At 36.1% G+C, this 16,756-nt stretch overlaps 3 protein-coding genes, 2 non-coding genes and 2 pseudogenes across 12 annotated transcripts in view; all 7 read right to left on the minus strand.

The window, feature by feature from the left end:
- LOC149877356 (uncharacterized) overlaps positions 1–16,756 on the minus strand; it is a 243,389-nt gene that overhangs the window by 170,915 nt on the left and 55,718 nt on the right. Inside the window, exon 1 of one of the 4 annotated variants that reach the window (XM_090073907.1) lies at positions 2,562–2,608. The exons of 2 other annotated variants lie outside the window; for them this stretch is intronic. The gene's annotated coding sequence lies outside the window, so the exon portion shown is untranslated. Of the gene's footprint in view, positions 1–2,561; positions 2,609–16,756 lie in introns of those variants that run through there. One more of the 4 variants, XM_090073906.1, reaches the window with a different exon arrangement.
- Positions 1–16,756, minus strand: part of LOC149877360 (uncharacterized) — a 253,109-nt gene that overhangs the window by 137,166 nt on the left and 99,187 nt on the right. The window lies entirely within an intron of this gene.
- Positions 1–16,756, minus strand: part of LOC149877363 (uncharacterized) — a 112,600-nt pseudogene that overhangs the window by 68,685 nt on the left and 27,159 nt on the right. The gene's annotated exons all lie outside the window — the stretch shown is intronic.
- Positions 5,099–5,262, minus strand: LOC149877368 (U1 spliceosomal RNA). Its single transcript, XR_016448236.1, has one exon. It is a non-coding gene; the product is annotated as a U1 spliceosomal RNA (small nuclear RNA).
- On the minus strand, positions 5,366–5,557 carry LOC149877369 (U2 spliceosomal RNA). The gene has a single exon (XR_016448181.1). It is a non-coding gene; the product is annotated as a U2 spliceosomal RNA (small nuclear RNA).
- Positions 12,643–13,752, minus strand: LOC149877370 (uncharacterized). Its single transcript, XM_090073575.1, has one exon. The coding sequence runs from the start codon at positions 13,750–13,752 to the stop codon at positions 12,643–12,645; it is 1,110 nt and encodes a 369-aa protein (XP_089929701.1).
- On the minus strand, positions 16,422–16,559 carry LOC149877371 (U1 spliceosomal RNA; annotated as a pseudogene).

Below are 16,756 nucleotides of genomic sequence, written 5' to 3' on the forward strand. Positions count from 1 at the left end.
TTTGCTGCGACTTCTCAAGATTGACAAGGAAATTTGACGGCCTTTCGTCCTCTTCTAGCAGTTTCTGTTTTGTGCGCACGCTTACGCCAGGGAACTGCAAATCAAAAAGTTTTTCTCGCGTGTCGCTGATATCATCCGCGTTCGCCAAAATATTTTTTTCTAGGTGGTGAAGGTGATGTTGAAGGCGCCTGATTTCGCGTATTTTGGTTTGGCCTGCTTGCGCTGCGTTCTTTTGCAGTTCCGCCGCAATAAGCGCTTTGAAATCATCCCACCAACTCAGAGTGGAAGAGTAGGATGATTTCTTTGCGCACAGGTCGCGAATTAGAGTTTTGATGTTTTGTTTGACTTCCTCGATTTCAATAAGGGAACAATTTAGCTTCCAGTACCCTGGTCCTCTCCTTACCGTTTTAAAATGGAGCGTGGTTGTCATGAAGTCGTGATCGGAGAAAGTGTTTGTCAATATGTCTGTGCGCGTCGCTCTTGTCGCGTCGTCATGTCGGCAGTAAATTCTGTCCAGTCTGCATTTGACGTTATTGTTTGTCCAAGTGTAAGTCCGTTTGTCCTTGTGTTTCGCGCGCCATACGTCTGTTAGTTTGTAGCGGTTTTTGAAGTTGTCTAGTTGTACTGTTCCGGTGGTGTGATAGTTTGCATAGTTTGAGTCTTGTGTGTCTAGCGTAACGTTTTCCACCATATTAAAGTCGCCTGCTAATATGATGGGGAGTCCTGTGTTTTGTGAATAGTCATGCAGTCCGTCAAAAAAATCGTAACGGTCGCTTGGGATGTTCGGTGCGTATACGTTGATGATATGCATGTCGTGTTTTTCAAAGCAAATTATGGCGCTTAATATTCTACCATGGTTATCCCTTTTTAGTTCGTTTAGTTGAATATTGGACTTGCAGAGGATAGCCACCCCACAACTCGAGCTGCTGGGACCCGAGTTCCAGATGGACGCACCCGACCATTCGTCACTCCACTGTTTTGCTGTGGTGGGTCCGGAGCCCGTTTCCTGAAGGAGGATAAGATCATAGGAGGAATTTTGGAGAAACCCGAAAAATTTGGTGCGTTTTGTCGGGTTGTTCAACCCGCGTATATTGCATGTTAAAATATTAAGCGCCATGGAGGAGAGGACCAGTTTGCGTTTTTCGCAAGTTCGCTTAAGCACTTTTGGCAAATAACAAAATTGATGTAAAATGAAGAAAAGTTTATATGACATTTTAAACAAAATTTTAGAATATTACTCATTTTTTGGAAAGGCATAACTAAAGCTGATAAAAAATACTTAGAAGAGAAGAAAGGATATAGCAGATTAAGATCATGAGTTAAAAAAAATAGTAAAAGGAGGAGAAAAAGAAAAGGACTCACTGAGTTTCTTCCACACATCTTGAAGTGGTGATATCCTCTTCGTCAAAACTCAGGTCAGCATCTTCTTCGACATTTTGATCTGCAACGCTGGTTTGGTTTTTAAAGTCTGCAATTTTGGACAAGTCCTCAATATTAAAATCAGTGTCACTGTCACTTACTGCAGGTAGAGTTGTATTTCTTTGAATAGATTTCTTTGGGTTCGTCTTTTCCCTTCTTCCTCTCTGCCGCTTTCGCGTGAAGGAAGGTCGGAAATCACTGGTTTCAGCATTTTCGGATTCCGCCTCTGCAGGGGGAGGAATGACTGGAACTTCGGCTTCCACCCGTTTTGTTGGAACTTGTTGAATTTCGAGAGTTGGTGGGGTGGAAACTTTTGTATCATTTGTCTTTTCAATGTATTCCGATGTTGTTTTCATTTCTGGTTGACCTCTGTGTTTATATCGCAGGGTCAGACCGTCCACGTTCTCATATCTGGGCAAGGGGTTTATGTTTGGATTATTCCAATTTGATATAATTATTATGACATTTCCGGTGCATATTTCCTCGCCCTCCACCTTAACTTTTTGATAGTAAAAGGAGTCGACATTTCCTCTTCCTTTTGCGAGGTGAGTTGCTAAAGCAGACAAAGCGCTCGTGCAGCCGTTCCTAAGGATTCCAATTGGTATGTTTTGTACCAATACATGGACCTTGGGGATGTATTTCTGCTTGAATTTAAGAGAAACTCCTTTGATGACAATTTCACTTGTAAGAAAATATGTAAGATCATTACTACAGTGTAGGGCAAACTCAAATTGGCGGTGTGAGAAGTGCCTTGTAATACCCCACACAGAAGAGAGAAGGTTTTTGGCTTTTAAAGCTATGATAAAGTCTTGGATGTTGCAGTTAAGGTCTCCATAGCAACAAACAAGAACTGATGCATTTTCGTTGTACGAAGTTCTTGTGTTGAAAACACCAAGATTAACCTTGTTTAGTTTGGGTTGAGAAGAAACAGCGTTTGAACCAACAGCACTTGCGTAGCTGATGGGAGGTTTGATAAGAGTCTTTTCGATATCAACTTCCATACTTGCAGAAGCCATAAAGTAAATATAGCCAACCAAATAAGTAAGCCAAAAACTAAATATCCACACGCCAAGTAACAAAGTAAGCCAGATAGTTATTAAAATAACTGTTTTCACTATTCACTATAATTCTCGATGCAATACCTTAATACACAGTGACTAAAATGTAGTATGTGTTTTTTCCGTGCCCAGCGAATGGTCGGAAGATAGTGCATGCTTTTAGATATCTTAGAGCTTGCGGTTTCATACTAGTGCCCAAGCCTTTGTGTGATTCTTTTTTTAAAAAAAGCAGAAGTTAAATTTTTTGCATTTAATGACAAAAAAACAAAAATTTTAGCAAGATCTAATGATTAAATTTGAATAATGATTTTTAAAAACGATGTTCTGCCTCAGTTGCACATAAAATGATCATATTCTAATCAAGAAGTAGTTAAGCTCTCTCAATCTTTTATTTTCTGCAACCTTCCTAAAGAAAAACATTCGTTATTCAAAAGAAATTATTCAAACAGTTTTTTGTTTTCTTTTCTTTCTTTTCCATTTGTGATCAAATTATGGTTAGTACCAACGGTAGCACATTGCATCCACTTCCTCGTTATTAGTATTTTCTTACCAGCATTAACAACATTCGTTATTTCGTAACTAACCTATTAATGCTTAATAGTTTTAAAATTTACCACAAAAGACTACATTAACTGTCTTGTAAGCGCCAATAAGAATATAATTAAATAAGTATACAACGCCTGGAAGGAAGAAATGTGCTGCTGTTTGTCTTTCTATAATCATCAACGAAGAAATGAAAAAGAAAAATCGGACTCTGGTTTGATTGACAATTCTGAATGCAATTTATACATTCTTGCCGCACACAAACATGGTGACAAACAAATAATACTAGGAGCCAATAGTAATTTGCTAAAATTTGATTTTTTTTTTTTTTTTTTTTTTTTTGCAGGAATAGAGTTCTTATAGTTTTCGTTTCTAAAAAAGAAAAAAAAAAAGAAGAAAAAAAACAAGTCAAACAAAAAAACAACAACAACAAAAAACAGATAGGTTTTCAGTTGTTCATAGACTAAGACGGATTAGAACAACTCGAGTATTTTATTTTAGCAGCTAATTTGTTCTCGGCGATGTTTGCTCCATAAAATATAACGATTGCAACAGATATTTTCATTTGAACCCATTTTCTAATGCGTATAATGTTTTTAAAATTTGTGTGGCATAAGACTCTCGTCTCTTTCTCTTGCGCTTCTTGTCACCAGTTCCAGCGACTTTTCCGCCTTTCTTACCAGCGCGCTTCTCGCCTTTTTTTGCCACCTTTGGCGCTTGTTTTCCTCCGGCTTTTGGTGCGTCAGACCATTTCGACGAGTTTAGCAGTGAAAATTTTTTCTTCTTTGTTTTCATTGCATTGCAACTGGATTTAATTTAAAGTAGATTTGTGGTTTCCAACTTGATAACTTTTCCGTTCTACGCACTTCTATTGGTTTTTAAAAGATTACGTCATTTGAGCATTGTTTATTTCTTTTTTACTATTGGTTAAAAAACTCTTTTCTGTTTAACAAAAAGCCGCACGAGATCTCTAGTCTGTCAGTCTGTTTTCAGTAGAAAACAAAATGTTAGCACGTGGAAAAGGAGGAAAAGCTAAGGCTAAGAGTGGCTTTCTTCAGTTTCCTGTTGGTCGTGTCTAATCTCATCGGTTTAGGCGCACCATCTACTTAGCTGGAGTTTTTGAAAACCTCTCCGCCGAAAATCTTAGAACTAGCTGGTAATGCTGCACGCGATAACCAGAGAGCCAGGATCATTCCTCGTCGTTTGCAGCTAGCTGTTCGCAACGACGAAGAAGTTAAACAAGCTGTTGTTTGGTGTTACAATCGCGAGCAGCGGTGTGTTGCCAAACATTCAAGCTATGTTGCAATCGTTCCAAAACGGCAATCTAAACAATACCAAAGGCTAATTTCATAGCTACACACCTGTTCAAAGATTATTGTTAAGGCATTGGAAACTTACGCGAAGTTGATTTGTAGACTTGCTGCAACTGATCCAAACATGCAATAATAGCTGTTTTCAAGTCATAAACTACAAGTCAAAAAATATACCAGAATCCAATATGAAATATACAAAAATGGATGGAAATTGTTACTATTGTTGTTACTATCATTACTGTTAGTTTGTTATTGCCATTACTTATTTTTTATGATTATTACTATTGTTATTATCGTTATTATCGTTGCTGTTGGTATTATTATTAGTCTGTTATTGCTATCATCATCTTTTATTACCATTATTACGATTGTTATTATTTTCAATCTTACTATTATTATCATAATTTTATTATTGCGACTATTTTTTTTTCTTTCAACAATTATTACCATTATTGTTTTTTATTACAGCCACTCATTGAATGATTTCTGGTGTTGCAGCCGTTCGATCACGCTTACTGGTTGCGACTAGATTTTCATTGATTTTATAAGAAAAAAAAAAAAAAAAAACAACAAAGAACTTTTGAACGAAATAAAATGTGTTTACACTTTTAGGAGGCTTTGTTTACCTTCTCACTGACAAATCTTCACTCGAGGATATATACATAACATATAAATACAAATAAAATATACCTTTTCTCAAATACTCGTTTACGTCCAGTAACTCATAGAGGGCTGAGTGAGGGTTTTTTTTTTTTGCATCTTTAAAGGGGGCGAGCGCGAACGCAGGCCCCCACTACCAGAAATTGTACGGTCGAGTTACCGACGTTAGCGGTAATCGCAGGGGTCAGCCCAGGCGAAGTGCAATGCAAGAGCCTCACCCTGGAAGAAGCCCCATGTTGATCAGGTTTACTTCCCCGTCAGGTAAGTATGCCTTTCCCGTTGTGTGGGGAGCCTCGGACGTGCCCCAATCTTCGCAATTGTGGTTTTTTGATTGGACCCTAACCGCATCGTTCCGTTTTTTTTTTTTCCTCTTTTTAATGGGCCGCACTCAGCAGTAGTGCAACGCCGAGGCAACCCGCGGTCAGGGCGAGGTAAACCTACGATCCCTTGACCAAATGCCAAAAATCAGATTAATATATGAGCCGGACTATGCCGGCGTACCAGATATTAAACTGATAAGAACAGATACTACACTTGATCTTAGCCATTAGGCCGAGAAGCGATACTTTTTCAACGAATTTGTGTGCTGGCTCCCTCCCTTTGAACGAAAAAACTTGTGGGCATTTGAATAAGTCGATGGGTAACTGTAAGTTTGAACAATGAAAACATGGGCTCGTTGTATGAAACTAAAACTGCAACAATTTCATTCTAAAACATTTGGGTTTTTTAACCTTCTTTCAGAAATAACCCAACTAACCAAGATTTAAAAATAACACTGGGCAGCAGCAGATTCAAATGCATAATGCGATCAAAAGCCAAGTTGAATCAATTTCTGTCAAAAAACATTTGGAGAACCTCTGTATTTAAATGTTCTTTTCATCTGTTGTAACGATGGTACTTTAATCCATCACCAAAACAGCAGAGCTTAGGAAGATTTGTTTGTCATTAGCCTCAAACTTTTCCCAAATAGCAATTTCTCACAAACTAAAATCTAAAAAACAAAGTTGAAGTTTAAAAATTTGGACGGTGTAAACTAATTTAAGACATTAAACTGAGTAGCAAGAAATATTTTTGAAATACTTCAGTTTACATATATATTAAACAAAGCATTTTATTGGAAGAAATGAACTCCTTAAATGTTTACTGACAAAAAGGTAAAACAATTTAAAAAAGTGACCTAAAACACTCAAAACATCAAACGACAAATGGAAAAGGACAAACTTATGACCCTAAATTACAGTTGACAGCATCATGTTAGCAAAAGTAATGCATGCATACACACAAACGTGCATACATACTTACATACAAACATGCATACATACTTACATACATACAATTTTCCATACATACATACATACAATTTTCCATACATACATACATACATACATACATACATACATACATACATACATACATACATACATACATACATACATACATACATACATACATACATACATACATACATGCATGGGTACATATATTCATGCATCCATGCGTCATGCCAATACCTTAGGACATTTAAACAGTGCGCTCTCAGTCCTGGACCACAGATAACCATGGGACTGATAGAGATAGCACCATACTGGAAGATATAGCTAGCCTTCATCATAATCAGGTGGAATGTCAACAAATTCATTTCTATTCATGCTAATAGCCACAGAGCCATACAGAAAACTGCAGGGAACTTTGCAATCGAGCAATTGTAGATTGTCAGGCCAACTAATGAATTTATGGCAGAGATAACGAAGAAAATCATGAAAAGCCTTGCACATCATATCTCGATTTTTCACAAACTCACAGAGTGTGGTGAATGGAACAATGCAAAGTTTTTTTTAAAAATTTTTAATATATTACATTTTTTACATGTTGCCCAACCTAAATCAAGCCTAAAAATGTATTTGCTTAAATTATAGAACCTCAGGATTGATGGAGAACAAAGTTAAAAATATTATCTAGCAGACTTGGGTCAATTTCAATTGTAAATGTAATTGAATTAGGATTACTCGAAATTTTAATAGCAACTGAATTACAATGACTTGCACTTGTAATTCACTTACAAGTCATATTATTACAATTACTTGTGACTGTACCTTATAAAATACAATAACAATTACTTCATGAAAATACATTTAATTACAATTAAGTTACAGCCACAATTGAGCCAAGTCTGATGCTAACCTAACTTAACCCTTAACCAACCTTGCCCCAGAACCATATGTACACTCAAAATTCAGTACTTTCGACATTTTATTTTCAATGCTTAGACTTGCTACCTGAGGCTGGGTTAATTTTAACAGAAACTCTGTAAAACATTGAAAAGCCATGTTATGAAAAAGCCAAACAAAAGGTTTGATTCAAAGTGCATTGAACATGCCATTTTTTAAAAAAAAAATTGTCACGTATCTTTCATCAAACTAAAGGATTGTTTTAAAGAAGTGGACAGATTGTCCATTGAAAAGTATCCCTAATTGACCATTCATTTGTTGGCCTTGTGTCAGTTTAACTGTAAAAGAAATAAAGCTGTGAACAAACTAAAGAAATTCTCAGAAAGATGCTTCTTCTGTTTCACTCACCGATACGAGCGAGAAGAACTCCTCACTTTTCCTCGCTCACTGGGATGCTCTTGTGAGTAGCAGTAGTAGCAGTGGTAGTGCAGATTTTAATACAGATATTTCAGGAACTCAAGACGGACTCTGAAAGTCTCTTGTGACTACCCCTAAAAATGCAAATTTATTTCTAAGCATTATTTTTTTTTTTTAATCAGGAACTATTTTTAAGTATTTTTGAAGACTTGAGAGAGTAAAGTGTACAAAACAGTAGTGGCTAAACTGCTTCAAGTTTTAAAATATAAGGTAGAAAACATTGAAAATAAGTAGCGCAGTACTTTTTGTTACTTAAAGAATTCTTGATAAATGATAAAAACTTAAATGGAACTCCTCTAAACTCACTTGTCTTGGTTTTGTCTTAGATACTCTTTTCTTCCATTTTTTTTTTTTTTTTTTTTTTTTTTTTTATTCGAAACAAACCAAAAGCACCTTTTCGGCTCCTTGACGCTAGGCCGACACCAATAACTTTAGTAGGACTGCGCGTAACCACTACACCGTTGTTAAACTAAGATCGTAGTAACTAAGTAACTAAGTTAAACTAAATTCGTGGAGCGTAGTAACTCCTTCAGTTTACCTGTCAGTTAAATGATGAAAAGTGTACGTGATCATTCGATCGTAAGCTTTTATTTGTTTCATTGTTCCCCTTCCCGAAACCCCGAAATGAACGAAATACGATTGGCAAGTATTTGATGCATACCTTAATACACAGTGACTAGTATTGTATTTATTTTCCGTCATCTGGCTACTTGCCTTACTGACGTCCCGTGTAAAATAAAATTTACAATAAACAAACTAAAAATAAACATAAAAGTGTCCTTGGGACTCATAACCAAATAAAATATAATAAAAAAAAAAAAAAAAAAAAAAAAAAAAAAAAAAAAACTAACGTTTTTAAAATCACGGGCTAAATAAAAAATAAATAAAAAAAACAAACTAAATAACATAAAAGGTTTCTTCTATTGGGAAAAATAAAAACATTACTGCAAGTTTAGATAGTGTTGAGTGTTTGCTACTATATTTAGGTTTCCATTTTTGGTAAAAATATTTCTTATCTCTATTCTATATTTAGATAGTGTATTTTGAGATATTATTATTTCGTATTCTTGGTAAAGTAGATTTTTGATTTTTCTTTCGTATTTTTTCAGAATTGTTTGAACGGATATAGGGTTTTTGTTATAATATGCTTGCATTCTATTAAAATATATTTCCGTGATGAGAGTTTCCAAAATAATATTGCCGAACTCTCTATCGCCCGCCTGCGCGCTATAACCGAATAATAAAAATTTAAGAGAGTTTTCATGTGGATAATTTGCGGGATATAGTTGATCAAGAATATCGAGAGTGAATAAAATAATAGGTTGCACTTTTTCGCAATTATATATCATATGCGCAATTGTTTCATTAGGTTTTACGCAAAGTGGGCAGGTTGAATCTTGCCTTAGATTTTTTGCATGCATTCCAGCGTTGTTAGGGATTAGAAAGTGTATCGCTTTGAAAATAATTTCGCTTGCTTTGTTGTTGGTTTTTCTTTTGTGAATTTTTATAAAGAGATTTTTCCATTCCTCATCAGTTATGCCTATCATGCTTTTTTTGTAGGTCTGAGACCAGTTTTTATATTTTTGTTCTAACTCTGTTTTGGGTTTATTAATAAGATTGTATAGGAGCGCTATGGTTAGATTTTTATAGTTGTATTTAGGCTTACGTTTGAGGAGGTAATGGGGCGCTTTGCGGTAATCATATTTCTGGGAGTCACTCAGTATTTTATTTCTCCAGTTAGGCGGGATGGCTTCAATTAGATCTTTCAATTCTTTTTCGCGCATGTCGATTGTTAAATGATGCAAAAAGCCCGGCTGAAATGTTTTCGCGATGTCGCCTATGAGTTTGATGTTGTTACGGAGGTGTGTTTCGCTTGGCGTTAAGTATGGTAATTTAGGCGCTTTTATATGTCGATTGTAAAACAACGGTTGATTCAGTATTTCCTCAATTTCTAACATAGACTCTCTGTCCCTCTCTCGGAGTTCGCTCCAGTTTTTCAAGAATTGTTTGTAGAAAGGGGGAAGTCTGTTAGTATGAGTTAATACTGTTTTCAACACGTGCTTGCTTTGTTGCGCGTTCCTATGTTTGTTGAGAATGCAGCGCATCGCGTCTTTCCACGGACCTTTCTGTTCTTTGTCATATAGCTTAGCCGCCCAGTGGGTTTGGATGGCTTTTAATTTTGCTGTTATGTTTATTTGTCCTAACCCACCGTTTTTGATTTTCTGCTGGCTTAGTGCTCTGCTTAGGCGTGGTTTATTTTTGCCCCAAAGAAAGTTACTGAAGGATGATTCTATTTTGTTCAGCTGCGCGGCGCTTGGTAGTGGTACTATATAGGCAAGATGGGTGATCTTAGGCGCTATTAGCGTGTTTAGTATAATAATCTTGCCTTTAAGTGATAGTTTGCGCCTGCCCCACTGGTTCATTGTTTTTTCCATTTTTTTTACTTGCCCATCCCAGTTGGTGTTATAATAAAAGTTTCCTGAGTTACAGAAGGTTATGCCTAAACTGTCGAAATAATTGTTCTCCCAGTTAAAATTGAGGAATTTTTCTTTATTTTCTAGTCTGTTTTTACCTAGCCATATGCCTTGGCATTTGCCCAGGTTGATTTTTGCGCCTGTTGCTCTTTTGTTTATTTTTAGCGCTTCACCTACGCTTTTGATGGAATTGTCACTGGATAAATAAAAGTTTGTATCATCAGCATATTGCTGTATTTTTGTTTCTTTGTTTTCTATTTTTATTCCTGTTATCTTTTTGTTTTCTCTTATGTATGAAGAAAATATTTCCGCCTGAATGATATATAAAATCATCGATAAAGGGCAACCTTGCCTTACACCTCTTTCTATTTCAATTTTTTCAGAAATGTTTCCGTTAATTTTTACTTTAGCGTTAATGTTGTGGTAAAGAGTTTGGATTTGAGAAATAAAAAGTTCTTTAAAACCGAAGTGTCGGAGACTTTTAAAAAGGAACTCTCTGTCTACTCTGTCAAAGGCTTTAACCTGATCAATGGACAGGATGCACGCGTCTAATTTTTGCGCATTAGCTATATCTATAATGTCTCTTGTGAAACTTAGGTTGTTATTTATTGTCCTGTTTTTTATACACGCAGTTTGGTTTTCATGAATTATTCTTGGAAGTATATCTCTAAATCTCTTAGCTAAAACTTTGGTCAGGATTTTATAATCAATATTTGTGAGAGAAATAGGTCTCCAGTTTCTTATATCTTTTTTATCGCCTTTTTTATAAATGCAGGAAATGATCGCTTCCTTTTGGGTTGCGGTCATTTCCTTTGTGTGAAGGACGTTGTTTAGAGTATCAGTAAGGTCTTTACTAATCAATTTTGTAAAAGATTTATAGAAATTTGAAGTTAAACCATCAGATCCAGGTGATTTGTTACTTTTCATCTCTGAGATCGCTTTCTCCACCTCGTTCACCGTTATTAATTTAGATAGATGGTTGTTTTCTTCGCGCGTCACTTGCTTTACTTTCGCGTTTTGAAATAAAAAGTCCTGTGCATTGTTATCATTAAATTTTCTTTTGTATAATTTTTCATAGAAGTTTTTGAATTCTTTAGTTATACTTAAAGTGTCGTTTTTAACGGTGCCGTCTGGGGAATCGATCTCAGTTATGAGTTGCTTTGATAGTTTTTGTTTTTCTAGGTCAAAGAAGAACTTGGTGCATCGTTCACCCTCAAATCGCCATTCAATGCGTGCTCTTATTGCTGCCCCTCTTGCTTTATCTCGCTCTATTTGTTCTAGTTTTTGTTTTACTTCGCTATATAGAATTTTCATATTGTTGTTTATATGCATTTTCTTCGCCGCGTTTTTCAAAATTTTTTTGAGTTTGTATTGTTTTTTGTTTTTTAATTGGTTTTGTTTTTTGCAGAATTTTCTAGTTTCCTTTTTTAGTATTTCCTTTCCTACTTCCCACCAATCTTTAATATTTTCAAAGGCGTGTTTTTGTTTGTCCCACTCGTTCCAGACCGTCTCTACGAGGCCTCTGTATTCGGCGTTGTTGAGGATAGAGCTGTTTAGAATCCATATTCCCTTGCCTATTTTTAAGGTGTTTAATTTTATCTCGAGTATTTGGGCTTTGTAATGATCGGTGAGAATAGTGGGTTCAAGAAAGGTATTAATATTTTGCCTTAGACATTTGCTCACGTAGATTCGGTCAATTCTCGAGTGAGACACACCGTTTGTGGCCGCATAGGTGAATTCTCGCTTTTGCGGATTAAAAATGCGCCAAGTGTCCTCCACACCTAGAGAGTTCAATAGATTTTTTAGCATATTGTTAGAGGTACACGGGATTCTATATACTTCTGGGTATCTATCTATTTCGGACAGAGTCGAGTTAAAGTCTCCACCCATAACAACGAAAAAATCGTCTAAGTTTTTATTTTCTAATTCTTTTTTGATATTTTTATATATATTTGTTCTCGCATTTTGCGCATCTAGGGACGCTCCAGAGGTCGCGTATAGGCTAATTATAAGGTATTTTTGATCGTTTATAGTTAACGCTATATAGTTGTAATTACCGCGCGCGTCGCACCCTTGGAAGAGTATTTGAACGCCTCGCTGTCTACAAAGAATCGCTGTACCGCGTGTTCTAGTCACGCCGGGTGAAAAAAAGAAATCGCCTTCCCATTCGTTTTGGATAAGAGAGCATTCGCTTTCGTTGATATGGGTCTCCTGAAGTAGATAGAAATCGTGGCCCTCGTTCCAATAATAGTTTAGTAAAGTTTGCCTCTTAACTCTGTCCTTCAGTCCTTGGACGTTGGACGTAAAAAAAGTTATTTTTTCCATATTTTTTAAAGGAGTCATGCATACCGTCCTTGATCAGGCGAAACCCTCCCACAGAGAATTCTTACGCGCGCGTAAAAACCAAATAAAAATAACAAACAAATAAGCAAGAAAATAAAACGAAAAAAGAAAAAATAATGAAATAGTAAAAAATAAAAATGGGGATTCCATACCGCTTTCGATGTTGGTTAAAACGTTGCGGGCTCCTTTACGAGTTCCATTTCGGTTTCGCGCTCTTCGATTTTCTTTCTATCTGTCCGGGGGTTTCTTTCCGGGGTGTAGGTGGATGAGTTCTTTTCCTTTCTGCCCTTTGTTTGCTGTTATCGGTATCATCCTCTGATACTTCTCCGTCTTCTTTATGTTCCGCTGGTTCGGTTTCCTCAACGATTGTTAGATCTTCTGTTGGGTGAGGGGGTTTAATTGATGTGCTTGAATTATTGGTATCGTTTTCTTTTTCTTTCTCTTTCCTTCGCGCTTCTTCGAAGGCCGCCTCATTTCTTTTTTGAATATCTCTGATTTTCTTTTTCGTTTCAATGACAAATGTGTTTTTCTTTTTAGCTTTCTCCTTCTTCTCGTTTTCATCTTTCTTATTTTTCTTGTATACTCCATCGGTCACAGATCCTCTCGGTTCGAGGTTTATTGTAGTTTCGACAACTGCTGGTTTTAAGATTTGCGTGGTTGCGTTCGATGTGATTGGAATGCTTAAAGGTGCAGGAGTTTGCCGGCATCTTTCTCGTGGAACATGCATTCCACCGCATAATCTGCAGAAGAACTCTTTGCCGGCAAAGTGTAACATTATTCTTTGTCCATTAACTTCTATTTGGTGGGGAAGTTCATTTACTGGTTTCTTGAGTTTGACTCTAAAGAGTCGGCGACCATCTTCGATCGTTCTATCAAAATCATAGGTCGCATGTTTTACGCTAATAAACTCTTCAACATACGGGGTGAGTTTTTCGATAAGGTCATTGTCATCAGTGACTGGATCACATTTTATTGTAATTAGGAAACCAAACTCCTCTCTTCTTTTAAAAGTCACAACTCGATCGCACTCAGATATATCAACTTGGGTTTGGGAAAGAGCGTTCGCGTCTTGTGAAGTTTTCAAGACAGCGATCCAACGCCCTTCCCGGTGGTAAGTGAGGTTCTCAATTTTTGCCCTCCCAATCCTAACTGATATCTTTTCACTTAGCTCCTTTGCTTTCTCAGATATGTATCGAGGGTCGGAAGATCTCATAGGATCCATCCTTATTCGAAACTCAACAATTCTCTCCTGTACCTTCTCAGCAACTTTGCTAGCTTTAGCAGCATAAGACGCCATATTTATAGCAAGAGTAGAAACTCAAATATATATACAAGAAAACCTCTTAAGACACCACTAAGTTATCCACTACGTGAATACTATAGCAATAATAAGTCAGTAATACTTCAACGCCAATACAATTAGCTCAACAGCAAAAACACACAGTGACTAAAATGTAGTATGTGTTTTTTCCGTGCCCAGCAAATGGTCGGAAGATAGTGCATGCTTTTAGATATCTTAGAGCTTGCGGTTTCATACTAGTGCCCAAGCCTTTGTGTGATTCTTTTTTTAAAAAAAGCAGAAGTTAGATTTTTTGCATTTAATGACAAAAAAACAAAAATTTTAGCAAGATCTAATGATTAAATCTGAATAATGATTTTTAAAAACCATGTTCTGCCTCAGTTGCACATAAAATGGTCATATTCTAGTCAAGAAGTAGTTAAGCTCTCTCAATCTTTTATTTTCTGCAACCTTCCTAAAGAAAAACATTCGTTATTCAAAAGAAATTATTCAAACAGTTTTTTGTTTTCTTTTCTTTCTTTTCCATTTGTGATCAAATTATGGTTAGTACTAACGGTAGCACATTGCATCCACTTCCTCGTTGTTAGTATTTTCTTACCAGCATTAACAACATTCGTTATTTCGTAACTATCCAATTAATGCTTAATAGTTTTAAAATTTACCACAAAAGACTACATTAACTGTCTTGTAAGCGCCAATAAGAATATAATTAAATAAGTATACAACGCCTGGAAGGAAGAAATGTGCTGCTGTTTGTCTTTCTATAATCATCAACGAAGAAATGAAAAAGAAAAATCGGACTCTGGTTTGATTGACAATTCTGAATGCAATTTATACATTCTTGACGCACACAAACATGGTGACAAACAAACAATACTAGGAGCCAATAGTAATTTGCTAAAATTTGAATTTTTTTTTTTTTGCAGGAATAGAGTTCTTATAGTTTTCGTTTCTAAAAAAGAAAAAAAAAAAAAAAAAATGAAGAAAAAAAACAAGTCAAACAAAAAAACAACAACAACAAAAAACAGATAGGTTTTCAGTTGTTCATAGACTAAGACGGATTAGAACAACTCGAGTATTTTATTTTAGCAGCTAATTTGTTCTCGGCGATGTTTGCTCCATAAAATATAACGATTGCAACAGATATTTTCATTTGAACCCATTTTCTAATGCGTATAATGTTTTTAAAATTTGTGTGGCATAAGACTCTCGTCTCTTTCTCTTGCGCTTCTTGTCACCAGTTCCAGCGACTTTTCCGCCTTTCTTACCAGCGCGCTTCTCGCCTTTTTTTGCCACCTTTGGCGCTTGTTTTCCTCCGGCTTTTGGTGCGTCAGACCATTTCGACGAGTTTAGCAGTGAAAATTTTTTCTTCTTTGTTTTCATTGCATTGCAACTGGATTTAATTTAAAGTAGATTTGTGGTTTCCAACTTGATAACTTTTCCGTTCTACGCACTTCTATTGGTTTTTAAAAGATTACGTCATTTGAGCATTGTTTATTTCTTTTTTACTATTGGTTAAAAAACTCTTTTCTGTTTAACAAAAAGCCGCACGAGATCTCTAGTCTGTCAGTCTGTTTTCAGTAGAAAACAAAATGTTAGCACGTGGAAAAGGAGGAAAAGCTAAGGCTAAGAGTGGCTTTCTTCAGTTTCCTGTTGGTCGTGTCTAATCTCATCGGTTTAGGCGCACCATCTACTTAGCTGGAGTTTTTGAAAACCTCTCCGCCGAAAATCTTAGAACTAGCTGGTAATGCTGCACGCGATAACCAGAGAGCCAGGATCATTCCTCGTCGTTTGCAGCTAGCTGTTCGCAACGACGAAGAAGTTAAACAAGCTGTTGTTTGGTGTTACAATCGCGAGCAGCGGTGTGTTGCCAAACATTCAAGCTATGTTGCAATCGTTCCAAAACGGCAATCTAAACAATACCAAAGGCTAATTTCATAGCTACACACCTGTTCAAAGATTATTGTTAAGGCATTGGAAACTTACGCGAAGTTGATTTGTAGACTTGCTGCAACTGATCCAAACATGCAATAATAGCTGTTTTCAAGTCATAAACTACAAGTCAAAAAATATACCAGAATCCAATATGAAATATACAAAAATGGATGGAAATTGTTACTATTGTTGTTACTATCATTACTGTTAGTTTGTTATTGCCATTACTTATTTTTTATGATTATTACTATTGTTATTATCGTTATTATCGTTGCTGTTGGTATTATTATTAGTCTGTTATTGCTATCATCATCTTTTATTACCATTATTACGATTGTTATTATTTTCAATCTTACTATTATTATCATAATTTTATTATTGCGACTATTTTTTTTTCTTTCAACAATTATTACCATTATTGTTTTTTATTACAGCCACTCATTGAATGATTTCTGGTGTTGCAGCCGTTCGATCACGCTTACTGGTTGCGACTAGATTTTCATTGATTTTATAAGAAAAAAAAAAAAAAAAAACAACAAAGAACTTTTGAACGAAATAAAATGTGTTTACACTTTTAGGAGGCTTTGTTTACCTTCTCACTGACAAATCTTCACTCGAGGATATATACATAACATATAAATACAAATAAAATATACCTTTTCTCAAATACTCGTTTACGTCCAGTAACTCATAGAGGGCTGAGTGAGGGTTTTTTTTTTTTGCATCTTTAAAGGGGGCGAGTGCGAACGCAGGCCCCCACTACCAGAAATTGTACGGTCGAGTTACCGACGTTAGCGGTAATCGCAGGGGTCAGCCCAGGCGAAGTGCAATGCAAGAGCCTCACCCTGGAAGAAGCCCCATGTTGATCAGATATTATGATTTTTTATTTCGGGTCCTCCAGCTAGTTGCCTTGCGGACCCTAGTCATGATATACACGAGTTTCCGTTAACAAGATTAAAAAAATGAAAAATAAATAATCTCGTGGCTACCATGACGCGAACAAAAAGTGGCCTCAAAAATAAAATAGAAAATAAAAAAGGCCAGAAAAAAGGACCAAAAGAAAAAG

Source organism: Hydra viridissima, unplaced genomic scaffold (genome assembly GCF_058129835.1).
Source record: "Hydra viridissima isolate aposymbiotic clone 2 unplaced genomic scaffold, HvirCarnegie_v1 scaffold_16, whole genome shotgun sequence".
Lineage (NCBI taxonomy): Eukaryota > Metazoa > Cnidaria > Hydrozoa > Anthoathecata > Hydridae > Hydra > Hydra viridissima.